Source organism: Panthera leo, chromosome C2 (genome assembly GCF_018350215.1).
Source record: "Panthera leo isolate Ple1 chromosome C2, P.leo_Ple1_pat1.1, whole genome shotgun sequence".
Classification (NCBI taxonomy): Eukaryota; Metazoa; Chordata; class Mammalia; order Carnivora; family Felidae; genus Panthera; species Panthera leo.
Genome location: NC_056687.1, coordinates 61,785,930 through 61,799,609, shown reverse-complemented (window position 1 = coordinate 61,799,609; position 13,680 = coordinate 61,785,930). Strand labels below are relative to the sequence as shown.

The window sequence follows — 13,680 nt, the reverse complement described above, 5'->3', positions numbered from 1 at the left end:
TTGCTTTGGAAACTCCCTGAGTTTCTCATTCTCAAACTCCCATTTGATACTCAGTAGACAGAAATAGAGTGGCTTATGAGAGCTAAGAGTCCAGCTAACTATAGCATCTCATGGCAGCCTACTGACAAAAGTAGATACGCCTAGTCAGAAACATGGGCTCCAGAAGCCCACAGACTGGTTCAAACCTCAGCTCTCCTTAATCACATTATGTACCTGGGCAATTTCCTCTAGGGTCTTCTCTAAACCTGGATTTCCATCTGTAAGCACTCTAACACAGTATTGTGAATTAAATGAGATAATATCTGAGTCACCTAGCACAGTGCCTAGTGTGTGTTTGTTAAATAGCAGCTTCTTCAACAGTCACTCTGCAATATTTCTGAAGCACTCCAGCATCCAGCATCATGCTGCACGATAGGGAGGGGTACAATGATGAGCGAAACCAGATGTGGTCCCTACAATGGAAGATTAGCTATTATCAATACAATTTCCCTTGAAAAAACAGAATGTAGGGAATCCTGATTCCAAGCCTAGCATTTAGAAAGGCAGGACTGTTTCTAAAAACTGACACCAAATAGGAGGTAAGTAATGGTTAAGTATGAGTACAATAACAGAATGTCATGCCCCAGGAATAAAAAGGATGTGTAGATGGCAGCTTCCGGCTGGATGCTGAGCTCAAACTGTCAGCTAGCTGATTTTTTGTATGTGAAAGCAAAAATACAAACCATAATGAATTGGATCTCTCTGGATGCCAAGAAAAATGATGCCAGGGCGTTCTTCTTCATTTGGCTTATGCTCATTCATAGAGCCAAAGCCAGTTGTGAATCTTTCCTGGCATTGTGCATGCCTCTGGTTTCTGGGTACTAACTACACCCTTTGGGGCTGCAGAAGGCATGGGGCCAATTTGCATAATCCACACCCTGTTGTGTCTTCCTATTCAAATGGGGAACATTTCTCCAGCAGAGTAACCAACCCCTTCCTTTCCTTATAGCTCAATATCTCAATAGTTAAATGCCTCATTCTCTAGAGAACTCTTTCTTCTTTCATTTCCAATCCTCAAACTCTTCTTTAAAATCATGCCTATTGTATCACCATTGTGTCTCTTCAATGTAGTGTTCCTCCCTATGTCTCCTTATTCTCCTATGATTGCTGCTTCTGAGGACTGTGTCTGTCCCCACCCCTGTCTTCTTTCACACACAGATCATTTACCACTCCCTTCAACCCTCTCATGATGGGTGGGCGGTAAGAGGTGGGATGAGAAGTGGTTTCACCCTTTGGACAGAAACACTGTCAAATACTAAAGGATCTCTCAGGTGGGATGTGAGGCTGAGCAACCAAACTTCAAAGGACCTAGAGAGAGACATGGCTGGGAATATAAACAGAACCCCATCATAGGCATATTTCCAGGGTTTCTCGCTCCCGTTTTTTTTAGCATGTTTGTGTAGAACGTGATGTGCAAAAAAAAAAAAAAAAAAAAAAAAAAAAAGTAGGGAAGGAAGCAAACACAGAAACAGGTGAGTATGTCTTTAGGAAAAAAAAAAGAAAAGAAAACATGAAACGTACTGTAAGAACAGAAACTTGTTACAGCATTTGAAGTTAGCACAGGAAACTTCAAATGGCATCATTGATTTGCAATCCTTTTTTTCTTTTATTTTTAGAGGTGGAAGTTCATAGCTTGCTTTCGCTCATCCTGTTCACCACTCTTCTTTCCAGCCACAGGCCCACACAAACACACACATGCCTTGCAAGACACGTTCCACTTCTTTGCTTTTCCTTCATCTGTATGTGTGTTTATGTTAAAGGTAATGTGTTTACAGCAACTTGTAAATATTCAAATTTAGAAGAGCCGAAGAAGATGTCAACCCCATTTCAAACCCATCTTCCCTTCTGTGAAAGAATGATCTACAGGGATGTTATACTAAGATTCTTCTCAGAATAGTGGGGAAAAAATGATTTGTCCATTTCCTAACATGTATAAACCCTTGGAATTCTACATTTTTAATGTCCTAAAATGCTCAAATTTTAACAAGTTTTCTAAATTGTATTTCCTATATCTCTAATAAAGGAAAAGAAAAATATCATAATGATTATTAGGGTAGTAGTCTTTCTGTTTTTTAAATTTCAAATAGGCCACTTGTCATCTCTGCAGATTTTTCAAGAATAGGCCTGCTCTGTTTAGTAAGCAAATATTTGGGTGTTAGTGAATTTGTATGCTGTTTCCTAAAAGTTCAAGTGAATGGTTATATGTAAATAAACAGTTGTATGTCTATATGCGTCTGTGTATGTGGGAAGGAGAAGGAGAGGAATGGGAGAGAGAGAGGAAGGAGAGAAAGGGAGAGAGAGCAGTGCCATGGAAATATATTTAATTTTAAATGGCTGCTTGCTTACAAAGGCCTGATTGACCTTGGGAATCTAAATGACTTATTCAGTCAACACTGAAGTCCCCATGATTCACCAAAGCACAGAACTCTAAAGCTGCTATACTCAGAAGGTGGCACCTGGCATACTTTAATTGGCATTATTCCTGGCTGATTTGCCTCTGCTTTAGGGAGCACAGAAGAGAACACTTTCCTCTTGCCATTAGCTCTAGGCCCTTCTTTCTGACTTATGAAGAAATATTAAAAGAACTAATATGTACAATTTGAGTAAACAGTGACTAAGAGGGGATATGCTAATTATGTGCAAGAGTTTGAAAGGTGCATACACTGAGGAGGACGAGAAGTTATTTAGCCTGGTAGCTGAATTGCCAGGAGACACAAAAGCACATTAAGCAAAGGGAGATTTAAACTAAACACCAGATCCCAGAATAAATATAACACTCGGGGACGTGAGCAAGCTTGTGGAAATAGGTTGAGATGTTTAAAATACCAGAATATTGAAATTTGCATTTCAAGTAAACATTTATACAAGGGCAGAAAGTAATAGATAGGAACAAGAGGAAGGCCCACGTTGTAGCCAGAGGGCTTTATTCCAGCAGAGAACTCAACAACAGGTTAAGTGTCACACTCCATTCTCAGAGCCTTCTTAAGGTTGAGAGAGTAAAGGGGAAATGGGGACAGCACCCTTGGGTTGAGAGCAGCTAGTCAGAGTGAACTGAAAACATGGAGGGGAAAGGTGGCCTGAGGGGGACAGACACACAAGGGCAAAGGGAGAGGAGCAAGAGAATCCAAGGGCATTTTAGAATTCTGACTCGAGATTAACAACATGTACTCCATGCTTTGAACAAAAAACTGCAGTTGGTCATGGTGACTGTTTCCACCTGGGGGCTCTGTTAGTATTGCCATACCTTCTTTTGAAGCAATAACTCCACACAGCAAATACATCCTTAGGACATGGCCAGAGATGCCCCATCCGGCTTTTCAACAGCAGAAGATTCAGCATACCTTTTCTTCCCCAGTAAAAGAGTACTCTGTGAGGATCATTCAAAGGAGTGGATTGATATACTAGCTTCTCCTATAGACATACTGAGCTACCTTTCGATACTTAATTCTCTTAAGCTATATGATTTATTGACTCTGACTTTAGTTTCTGCTTGTGTTTCTTAATTCAGCTCAGCTAACTCCACCAACTAATCTGAGCCAAATTCTGTGCAACAGAAAAGCTCCCATTTCCTCTCAGATCACTATGGATTAATACGAAGTGTTCAAGTGAAGTAGGACAGATAATGTGTTGTGGGCAAAGTCTCCTGTGGGTGTAAGAAAAATAGACGAGCAAGGGGTGGTAGGCAATATAAAAGTTTCAGCTGAAGGATCCAAGGCGTCAAGGAAGAATGACAAGAAGTTTCCAGAGGTGTTGTTTAATATTTTAAATTCTTATCAAGCTTGTTAAATGAAGGAAGAACAGCCAGTTTCTCTTGCCTGTATTTGGTTTGCACACTGAGACTCCCCACTCTAGTGAAGCAGCTGTGTATGTGTGTGCTGGGGAATGAGGCAGTCATCAGAGTGGAGCAGAGCTATCATGGGAGAAGCAAATGATCATCCTGCTTTATGGTTGGGGCCCATAAGAGAAACTCCCTTTCATCTTCAGGTGGTATTGGGGGTAAGTCTTCCTGGAGATGTGGGATTGAAAATTCATCTGGTGAGGATCTGTTTTATTATCCACTTATCTGGAAAAACTGGATTATTAATACCTACATTGGCATGTAAGAATCCCAGGTCCAAAACCCAATAAACACCACTTTATTTTCTCTGGTTCATCTTAATGTTTACTTTCACAGGTGCCACCTTCCCAAACCTGTAGGGCCTTCGTTTGTACTGCTAAAAGTCATCTTTCCCTCTCCTGGAACAGGTTTATATCTTTCAGAAATTCAAACTGCAAGGTAGGGATTCACTACCCACCATTTCTAGGTATTTCATGGGAATCAAAAAAGACTTCAGTGTTGTTAGCCATCTCTAAGAAGACTGTACTTGTTCTCTCTTTCACTGACAGCTCAGTACCTACTCAGGGATGAGGTTGATGGGTGTGGGGGCAGGGCATGGGAGAAATCCTACACCATTCCGATATCGTTTTGAACCCTCCTTTCATTACGATCCACCATGATTCTCAAAATCAGTAATGTTGTCTTACTGTCAATCCCACTTCTGCACTCCAGATTTTTTAATGAGTTTACACCTATTTTGGCCTGCAGTTGTCAACATTATCATTTGTCTTCAGGGTATTTGTATTTGGCTACAAGATTTTAGCATCAATTAGCTGGCATGACTCTCAAGTCCATAGTTGCAAGTACGTAGGAATGAATTTTTTTTCCTCCAAGTCCAAATTCTTACCGGCTTATCCAATAGAGTAGACTATAACCCTTCCTAAGATTTCTGTTTTCTTTCCTACCATATTCTACTTCTGTAGCAAGTGAAGTCACATCTGACTGCTTGCCTGAATGTGGAGAAGAAGAAAGGTGAAAACACAGAGGAAAAAAATCTTTTACAGATAACACGCAGCTATTTACTTAATAGACTAATTCTAAAACATTTTCAGTAGAAACATGTGCTAGATAATGTGCAGGACCAGAACCAGATATTTCTATATAACTACTGTCCTTTATTGTTGAGATTGCATAGTTTCCTCAGTACTAGTGATAGTGACAATTGACAGAAGACTCGAAGCTTGGCTGACAGTTGTGTTATAGGATGTTATCAAAGAAGCCCTATGTTCTATTGGGAGTGTAGTTAACAGGTTTGGCTGACATATTTAGACAGTGAATTTGTCTCTGTGCTAGCTGTCTGTTATGTTGATTTGGCCATTGGGGAATTTCCAGAAAAGGAAAACAGCTTGTGGCATTTGTGCAAAGCTATTAATTGGTACCATTTAGTGTAGGATGACCGGGAGCAAGATTTCTTCACAGGGGCAGGACGGTGTCCTTTAGCAGGCTCCCAGGCTGTTCCATCTTAACCCGACAGCAGTGGGATTTGTAATCTAGGGTGAGGAGGGTTCAATTTAGCCAGAGTTAAAGTCCATTGGCTTTTTTGGCCAACCTCTTTCCCTGCTCAATCCCCTTTCTTCTTCACCTTCTTTTCCTCCCTTTCCCTTTCCTCCCCTCCCCTTCCTCTTCTCCCCACCCCATCCCTCTCCAGGAAGAAACTCATTTAATCAATTATGCTCCAAATAAGGGGAGTTAAAGAAGACTGCCTATCTTGAAATTTCATTACTAAATGGACACATCTAACTTTGTGGGACTGTCCAAAAAGGCCTCCAGACCCCTAATCCTAACTGATTAAGCCAACGATATTGAGCTCCCTACCACTCACGCCCATGTGACACAGTTTGTCACAAAGCACAGCATCAGCAGTGTATTCTTATGGATCTGGTCCATAGCCTGAAAGCCTCAGTAATGTTGTAGTTTGATACTGAGCAAGGAAACCATAACTGCAAGACAGGGTTTTGAACATGACCTTTGTGAACAGAATTCCTCATAATCTAAGGGAGAAGAGTGACAGTTTCTCAAAAGGAAGCCACTTGTCCTAATAACAACGGGTGGGAAGAGTGCTTTGCTGCATGGTGTAATTGATGATATCAGTGCTTCAACAGTAGTGCCTCTGAGCCCTTACAACCATGTGCACCTGCCCCCAACTCCCACTTTGTTCTGAGCCCTTAACCAATGACTGATGGGTGGATGTCTGTCACCCTCATGGGTGTAGATGCATTAACATTCCAGCTTCTTGACTTTTGGTCAGGACAACTTTAAGTGGGGCTTGTGCTCTCCCCAGAGCTCTCTGAGGGATTAAGCCAAGTTGTTCTGTATGGGATGTGACCTCTACCCTCTCGTGGCTTCTTTCTCGTCCAGGTCCCATTTTCCTACTTCCCTACTGGTTTTTCCTGAGAACACTTCCTCCAGAATCACTTTCATTTGACTCTTTGTCTTGGGTGGGGTCTGCTTCTGTGGAACGTTACCTCCGACAAATACATTGTCCAAGTATTAAAAATCCATGTGTATGGGGCGCCTGGGTGGCGCAGTCGGTTAAGCGTCCGACTTCAGCCAGGTCACGATCTCGCGGTCCGTGAGTTCGAGCTCCGCGTCAGGCTCTGGGCTGATGGCTCGGAGCCTGGAGCCTGTTTCCGATTCTGTGTCTCCCCCTCTCTCTGCCCCTCCCCCGTTCATGCTCTGTCTCTCTCTGTCCCAAAAATAAATAAAAAACGTTGAAAAAAAAATTAAAAAAAAATCCATGTGTATTTTCTGTTTCTGGAAAAAAAAATAGGTGTTCTGCTGCACATTGTAAACCTAAAAAACAGTCATGCTAATCTCCGTTTTTCAGGGAGAGAATTTGAAGGAGAAGAAGAATATCTGGAGATCCTCGGCATCACCAGGGAGCAGTCAGGCAAATATGAGTGCAAAGCTGCCAATGAAGTCTCTTCAGCGGATGTCAAACAAGTCAAGGTCACTGTGAACTGTGAGTATGGCAAAAGCCAGCAGGTGCAGTGTGCCCAGGGCCTACCTCCACCACTAGCAAGCTCTAAAGATCCCATTAGCAAAAGAACATTGCATTTCAAGCAGACGCGCCTCTGGTCAGGGATACACATTTATACATTGGACATATCCAAGGGCAGGACGTGGCCTTTGAATTTGATAAATCAACTCTACCAACTCTAAATATAACCCATAATGCATTTAACAATACAGTCTGTCTTTTACTCAGACTACAGAATTAAGAAAACATGATCAGACAGCACTAGCATATCTGGCAATCACTATTCTGGTCTTTGTGGAGAACAAGGTCATACCACCTTGGAAAAAGAAACAATTCATATCTGCTTAAACTGGAATTTCTATCTTATTGCATTGTTTGTCAGAAGGGAATAACCTATCCTCTGCTGTTTAGCTAATTGGCCTTGAGAATAAATTCAAGTCACTGGTCAGATATCACATGTCCCCGATGGCTACTAGGGATACCTGATAAATTAATTTGGTTATCTATTTGTCCCAAAGTATGGGCATTAGAAACGAAGATTTCACTAAGATGCATAGGTAATGGGCATACTTTGAACTTCTCAGATGAAAGGATCCTTAGATGTAGTTCAAAAGACAGGGGGTGGGGGTGGATCCATATGATGTGTGTCACCCAGCAAAGGAATAAAGAGAATTCGTTTACCCTGTTCAGTTAAGAGTGACTTTTCACATCACTCAAATTCAAGTTCCCACATCACACAATTGTGGCTAGTGACAGGAACAAGGGGATGTCCTAACATTTCTTCCCTCCTATGCATTTAGCATACTTACACACACACACACACACACACACACACACACACACACACAAATACATACCCTACACACCCATATATACATATCCACATATAACACACATACATGCACATGCAGGCACAAAGGCATACAGAGACACATGCACAATCACATTGACCCACATTTGAAGATATACTTCAGACCATGACAAGTTACCTTCCATTATCTTAAGTCCTCCTTGCAGTTACCTATATACCAGTGATCCAAATTAAGTCCCTGTCATGGTGTACATAATAGACTCCATTTTAGGGTTTGAGACACAGAAGCCCCAGGAGGTAAAAATTGCCTTTCCAGTGTGAAAGCAAGTGTAAGAAAAGGGATTCAGACTCTGGCCCATTTGATTCTAAAGCCCATGCTCTCAGGAGAAAGAGGAAGAGAAGGAGTTTTCAATTCTTAATACCTACCACGTGCAGCACTGGACTAATGGGTTTACATTTGTCATTTAATTCACACAGTAAACTCCTGAGAAAAATATCATTAGGTTGACTTTAAAATTCTGGGAACTGAGGCATAAAGAGGTGAGGAAACTTGCCTAAGGTGACCTGGTCCACACTGGGCTGCACCATTTCCCAATGCCCTGTTTTAACCTTGCAGCCTTCTGAGACAGACAGTGAAATCTCCTTCACACCATACCTAGAAGAATCCAATACCTAGGACTCTGCCATAGACACTTATGGAAATCATTTCCAAGAAGTAAGGGGTACATCTGATGAGCTCTGAAGTGCTTTTATCCTGTAGCTGTCTGTGATTTTTTTTAGTAATAGAGTTTTGAAATGCCAGTGTTACCATTCTTTTTCAGTGCTGGGTGTGTTTCAAAGACACATTAATGATCTCAATGTTATAAAATGCTTTAGGACCTTTTTTTCACATGAAAGGCAATTTCTCTGGGTGTTTATATAAGTTTATAATTAGGTTAGTTAGGTTCTTTTATGTACACAGAGCCGTGCCATCATCTTCCACCTCTTCTCTGACTTTTAGAGTTAAGATTTCATTTTCTCTTAATTGACCTTCATCTTAATTAGATTTCTGAAAGTCCAATCATGGAGTACATAGAAAATATTTATGCTTCCATTGTGTGAAACATCAAAGTGGTCTGCATTGCAGATGGTTCCCAAGATCAAAGCCAGCCGCCTGGGCCCTATTATTATTAGCGCAATTAGTCTGACATTGCTCCTTTTTGACTGTCCCCATAGTGTAACTTAGAGCAGCAGAAAATACTGATAATTTTCAAGAAAGGCTTTTATGAAGACGTGAGCTTTTCCTAGTGTTGAGTGAACCATGGAAGAATATAGGCAGAACCTTAAGATTCTGAAAATATACCTAATAACAAATCACACGGAGATTTATAATGAGCTTAAACATCCTGTATGTCCTAACCAGCAGCACCTGGCACATGCCTGACCTTATAAAAATTGCTAAGTGAATGTTTACTGAGTGAGTAGGTAAAAAACTCATAGGTAAACTCTGCTTTTGTCACATTTCTCCAAACTTTGCGAATGATATCAGTCACATATTAGAAAATATATTTAGTATCGATTTCCTTTGTGATCACCTTTTTACCAACACTTCATAAGCTATGTTTATATTACATTAAAACAACTAGCCATTGTACCTGTTGGTCTGTTCATACAATTTGTCCTATTTAAATGTAGTTGTATTAAGTAGATGAAGACTCCCAAGATTAAATTACAGAATCGCGTCTGGCTAGCAGAACTTGTTCCTACTGTGAAAAATCCAGTGTTTACCTTCATCACTTGATCTGAGCCTACCTAGTATGAAAGTGTCCCATTATTTAAATGGATTCCTCTTCCTTTTCAAAACACAGGGCTTGGAATTGGTTCAGGGGATCAGGACGGCTAAGATAAATAGTGGCTGAATAGATTATTGTAATGAAACAGACCCTGAGTACCACTGCAAAAAAAAGTCCCAATGTTGACAATTTTCTTCTATGAGCATTTCATTGATTCATTTACTCAGTTGCCAACAGATATTTGTTGCAGGGCACTGAAATCCTAGAGCACTAAACAAGAGCTGTAGACAACAACAGTTTGTCCTGTTTACCTCATAAGCTGGATTCTGCTGTCTTTCCTTTTTGCTTCTCTTGGATAATCCTTCTCCACAGTTGGTTTATAGCATTACATATAGCCATTTGACATGCAAAATCTATTTTCTAAGTAGTAAGAGGTCCTGGAGTTTCAGCAGCTAAATTATTGACCTGAAATCTCTTCAACTAAATAGGCTTATTACTAGTACAATAGATAGGACTTCTGGCTTCTTGTATCTTACTCACAGTACAGCTGCAATTTCTTCCAGACACCAGCCCTAGGGACAACTAGCCTCTCCTAACAGATTCTATGTGTAAGCCTTCAATTTCAGTTCTCACAGTGTATTAAAAGTACCTACTTATGGGTTTACCTCATCTTAGTGCCCAATGTCCTGAGGATAACATCTTGTGCATAGTAAATGTTCAATAAATGCAGACTGTTAAGTTTATTGGACTTTTCTTGTACTGAAATCTTTTCCTACTTCTGCAGAAATTCTTCTCCAAAGCTGCCCCTAGCTCTCAAACCTTCCTTCCATCCCATTAACCAGCTAATATTCCTACTTTCCACTTTCCCACAACTATGTCTCCAATCAGGTTCACACTATCATGCTATAACTTCTTTTTCCTCTACTTACTTCTCTTTGAACTCAGCTCTGCCTCCACACTGGTATCCAGAGCTACCCAACACAGATGCTGGGGCACATGGATGCTGGCATTTCTAAAGCTCACCCTTATGTTTGATAGCCATTTATTAGAGGGGCAGAGGTTACCTACCATAGAGCCCACAGTTGGGATTGCAGACATCCATTGTCTCCAGGTAATATATATGTATTTTAACTGAACTCTTCAGTGCTTTGATTCAAAAATCACCTAATGATGAGACTTTAGGAAAATAACTGCTCAACATGGAACCAGACTGGCTACTTTCTCTGCATATTCATAGCTACAGCTATTCATTTCCCATGCCAATGGAAATGTTTATTCTTATATTTGGGATAGTTTCAGTAAGCACATGTCCTAATGTTCATGACTCTATTATGGGACCTTCAGAGGAAATATTCAGTAAGAATCCAGAGTACTGCAATCTTCCACCATAATTTTGCAATGTGAACAGGAATCATAATTTTCTGAATTCCTTCAGTGTACCAAGACTGTTAGAAATTTTGTATGATTCACTGTAATCATCACATCAACAGTGGCTAACCAAGGAGGGAGGTATATTGGGCCTGACCTGCCCCAGCAAAGAGGAGTATTTACTTTATCACTGAAATTGTTTAGTATGTTTGGTTTAGTATTACTGGATCAAGGTGATTTAACAACAACAAAAAAAGACAACTTTCGGTTAGTTCTATTATTGTTTCTAAATTCTTTGGAGACAGTACCTTTCTTATTGCCTACATTTTCTGCTCCTCCCCTCTTGGTCTACCATTGCACACCAACCCGGGAAGACAATCAGATTATCCCTCTGCAGAGAGGACAAAAACAGAGCTTAGAGAATATAAGCATTCTTGGCCACAAAATCAAAGAACTTGTGAATAGTAGATAGAGTTGGGATTCTAACCAAGATCTAACTCCAAAGCCCTCTTTCCTTCCAAACTACCATGTGAATAATAGTAATAAAAATAATAAATGTAGGGCCCCTGGGTGGCTCAGTTGGTTAAACAACTGACTTCGGCTCAGGTCATGATCTCACAGATTGTGAGTTCAAGTCACGCAACCCCACTTTGGGTGAACAGGATCCCCACACTGAGTGAACACGAGCCCCACTTTGGGTGAGCCCCACTTCTCTCTCTCTCTCTGCCCTTCACTCACTTGCACCCTCTCTCTCTCAATAATAATAATAATAATAAATGTAATCACCTCAAGTATTAAGCATGCTCTCATATACATGATTTCATTTGATCTTTATGTCCTGTGAGACAGGATCTGTGAGACAGATCACAGGGGCCATCATCTACATTCAGAGGTAAGGGGCTCCACGAGATCAATATGTCATCTCTAGGAGATGACAACCTAAGTGGCACAGGCAGAAATTGAGCCCACAACTCCTAATTTCTAATGCAGGTTTATACCTACTATGTACTGCATGTTCTGCTATTTTTGGTACCCTTTAATATTAAGCAGATATAGAACTTTTTAAGCTACCATTATGCTCCCCTAAGTGGTATTTTTCCTTATTAGGAATTCATTTCTTTTTATTTATTTATTTTTTTTAATCAGTGTTTTCTTTTTTTTAATGTTTATTTGTTTTTGAAAGAGCTAATGAGCACATGAGCGGGGAGGGGGCAGAGAAACAGGGGGACAGAAGATCCAAAGCAGGCTCTGCACTGACAGCAGAAAGCCTTATGCGGGGCTCAAACTCACAAACCATGAGATCATGACCTGAGCCAAAGTCAGACACTTAACTGACTGAGCCACCCAGGTGCCCCAGGAATTCATTTCTTTTTAAAGGAACTCATTCAAATGGAAGCCCAGAGAGGTCAAAGCATGAGCTTCAAAACGTTGGTTCAAATCTAGACTCCATCAAATTCTGGCTATGTGAATTTGGACAAGTTATTAACCCTCTGTATATCTGTCTTCTCATTTATAAACTAGGGTTAATAATCCTTACTTCCAACAGCTACTATTTGGATAAAAAGAACATCTAAAGCCTAGAAAGTGCTAACACATGGTAAATGCCCACAAATTGAGATCTTTACTAAGAATTTTGTTCTTTTTATATTATTATTCCAAAATTTAGGATGATTAAATAAATGATACTCTGTTTGCCAAGCCATTGTCATTGTCATCCTATCATTCTAATCGAAAGACTCTTGTTATTAGTGATATAAGAAGAAGAAAGTCCTGGGGCACCTGGGTGGCTCAGTCAGTTAAGTGTCAACTCTTGGTGTCAACTCAGGTCATGATCTCATGGTTCATGAGATCGAGCCCCATGTCTGGCTTTGTGCTGACAGCATAGAACCTGCCTAGGATTCTCTCTCTCCCTCTCTCCCTGCCCCTTTCACACTTGCACGTGGGCTCTCTCTTTCTCTCAAAATAAATAAACATTAAAAAAAGAAAAAGAAAGTCCTTATTAATATATTCAGAACCCAGAATTTTTAAGTAATGAAAACTGGAAGAGTCCTTTGAAAATTGTAGGCTACTCTAAAATCACATAAAGGATTACAATGGACCTCTGTGCAGCATTTTTATTAAGCCACATTTAATTTTTATTATAATGATATTTTGAGCATGGACATCTATTATTTTAACTACACCAGGCATGCTGCAATGTGATTTATAACAATTTTTCTTAGTCTCACCTATACAGGATTCATTACAAATGAATTTGAAATGTTCATTCCAATAAGCCGTGAGTGAACAGACCTGTACCATTGTGTCATCTGAGAAATATTAGGAACAATGAGTTCTTCATACATTTATCATTATCTGTGAAGTTTTCTTGGTAGGGGAAATTTCCTAGATTTTCAAGGAGAGAAGCGAGTGTTCGGCCTTTGTAATTGACCAATGTCATCCTATCCCAAAATTAGTGCACTTAAAAGTGTTCAACCCTAATTCGCTGCCACTTTTCCCATGCTGGCATCTCTGAGGGGCTAATAAATAACTTACTACTTAGTTATTCAGGTTCTGAACAAATTGAGAAATAAGTAAAGATGTATGGAAGACTCAATGGCCCCCATTGTTAGAGATCAAGATGGGAAGATGTAGTACTTAGTGTGGACAACTTATTTCCCCAGTCATGGCAGCAGCCCTGGAATGGTGCAGGCTTACTCACCTGAGAGTGGGAAGGATACAGTCCTGGTAAGACTTTCTTGTGGAGAAGCAGAGGGGAAGCCCTGTTCCCTGCCAGAAGCTTGGTTGCAAAGGAAGCAAGGAAAGAGAGGAGCTAAAGAAACCTCATTTATTC

The 13,680-nt window shown here is 40.4% G+C and overlaps 1 protein-coding gene across 4 annotated transcripts in view; it reads left to right on the top strand.

Moving 5' to 3' along the window:
* Positions 1-13,680, top strand: part of LOC122229870 (limbic system associated membrane protein) — a 651,082-nt gene that overhangs the window by 599,085 nt on the left and 38,317 nt on the right. For all 4 annotated transcript variants that reach the window (XM_042955415.1, XM_042955414.1, XM_042955416.1 and 1 more), the window contains exon 4: positions 6,744-6,878. In XM_042955415.1, the coding sequence (XP_042811349.1) occupies positions 6,744-6,878 (135 nt within the window). The remainder of the gene's footprint in view (positions 1-6,743; positions 6,879-13,680) is intronic.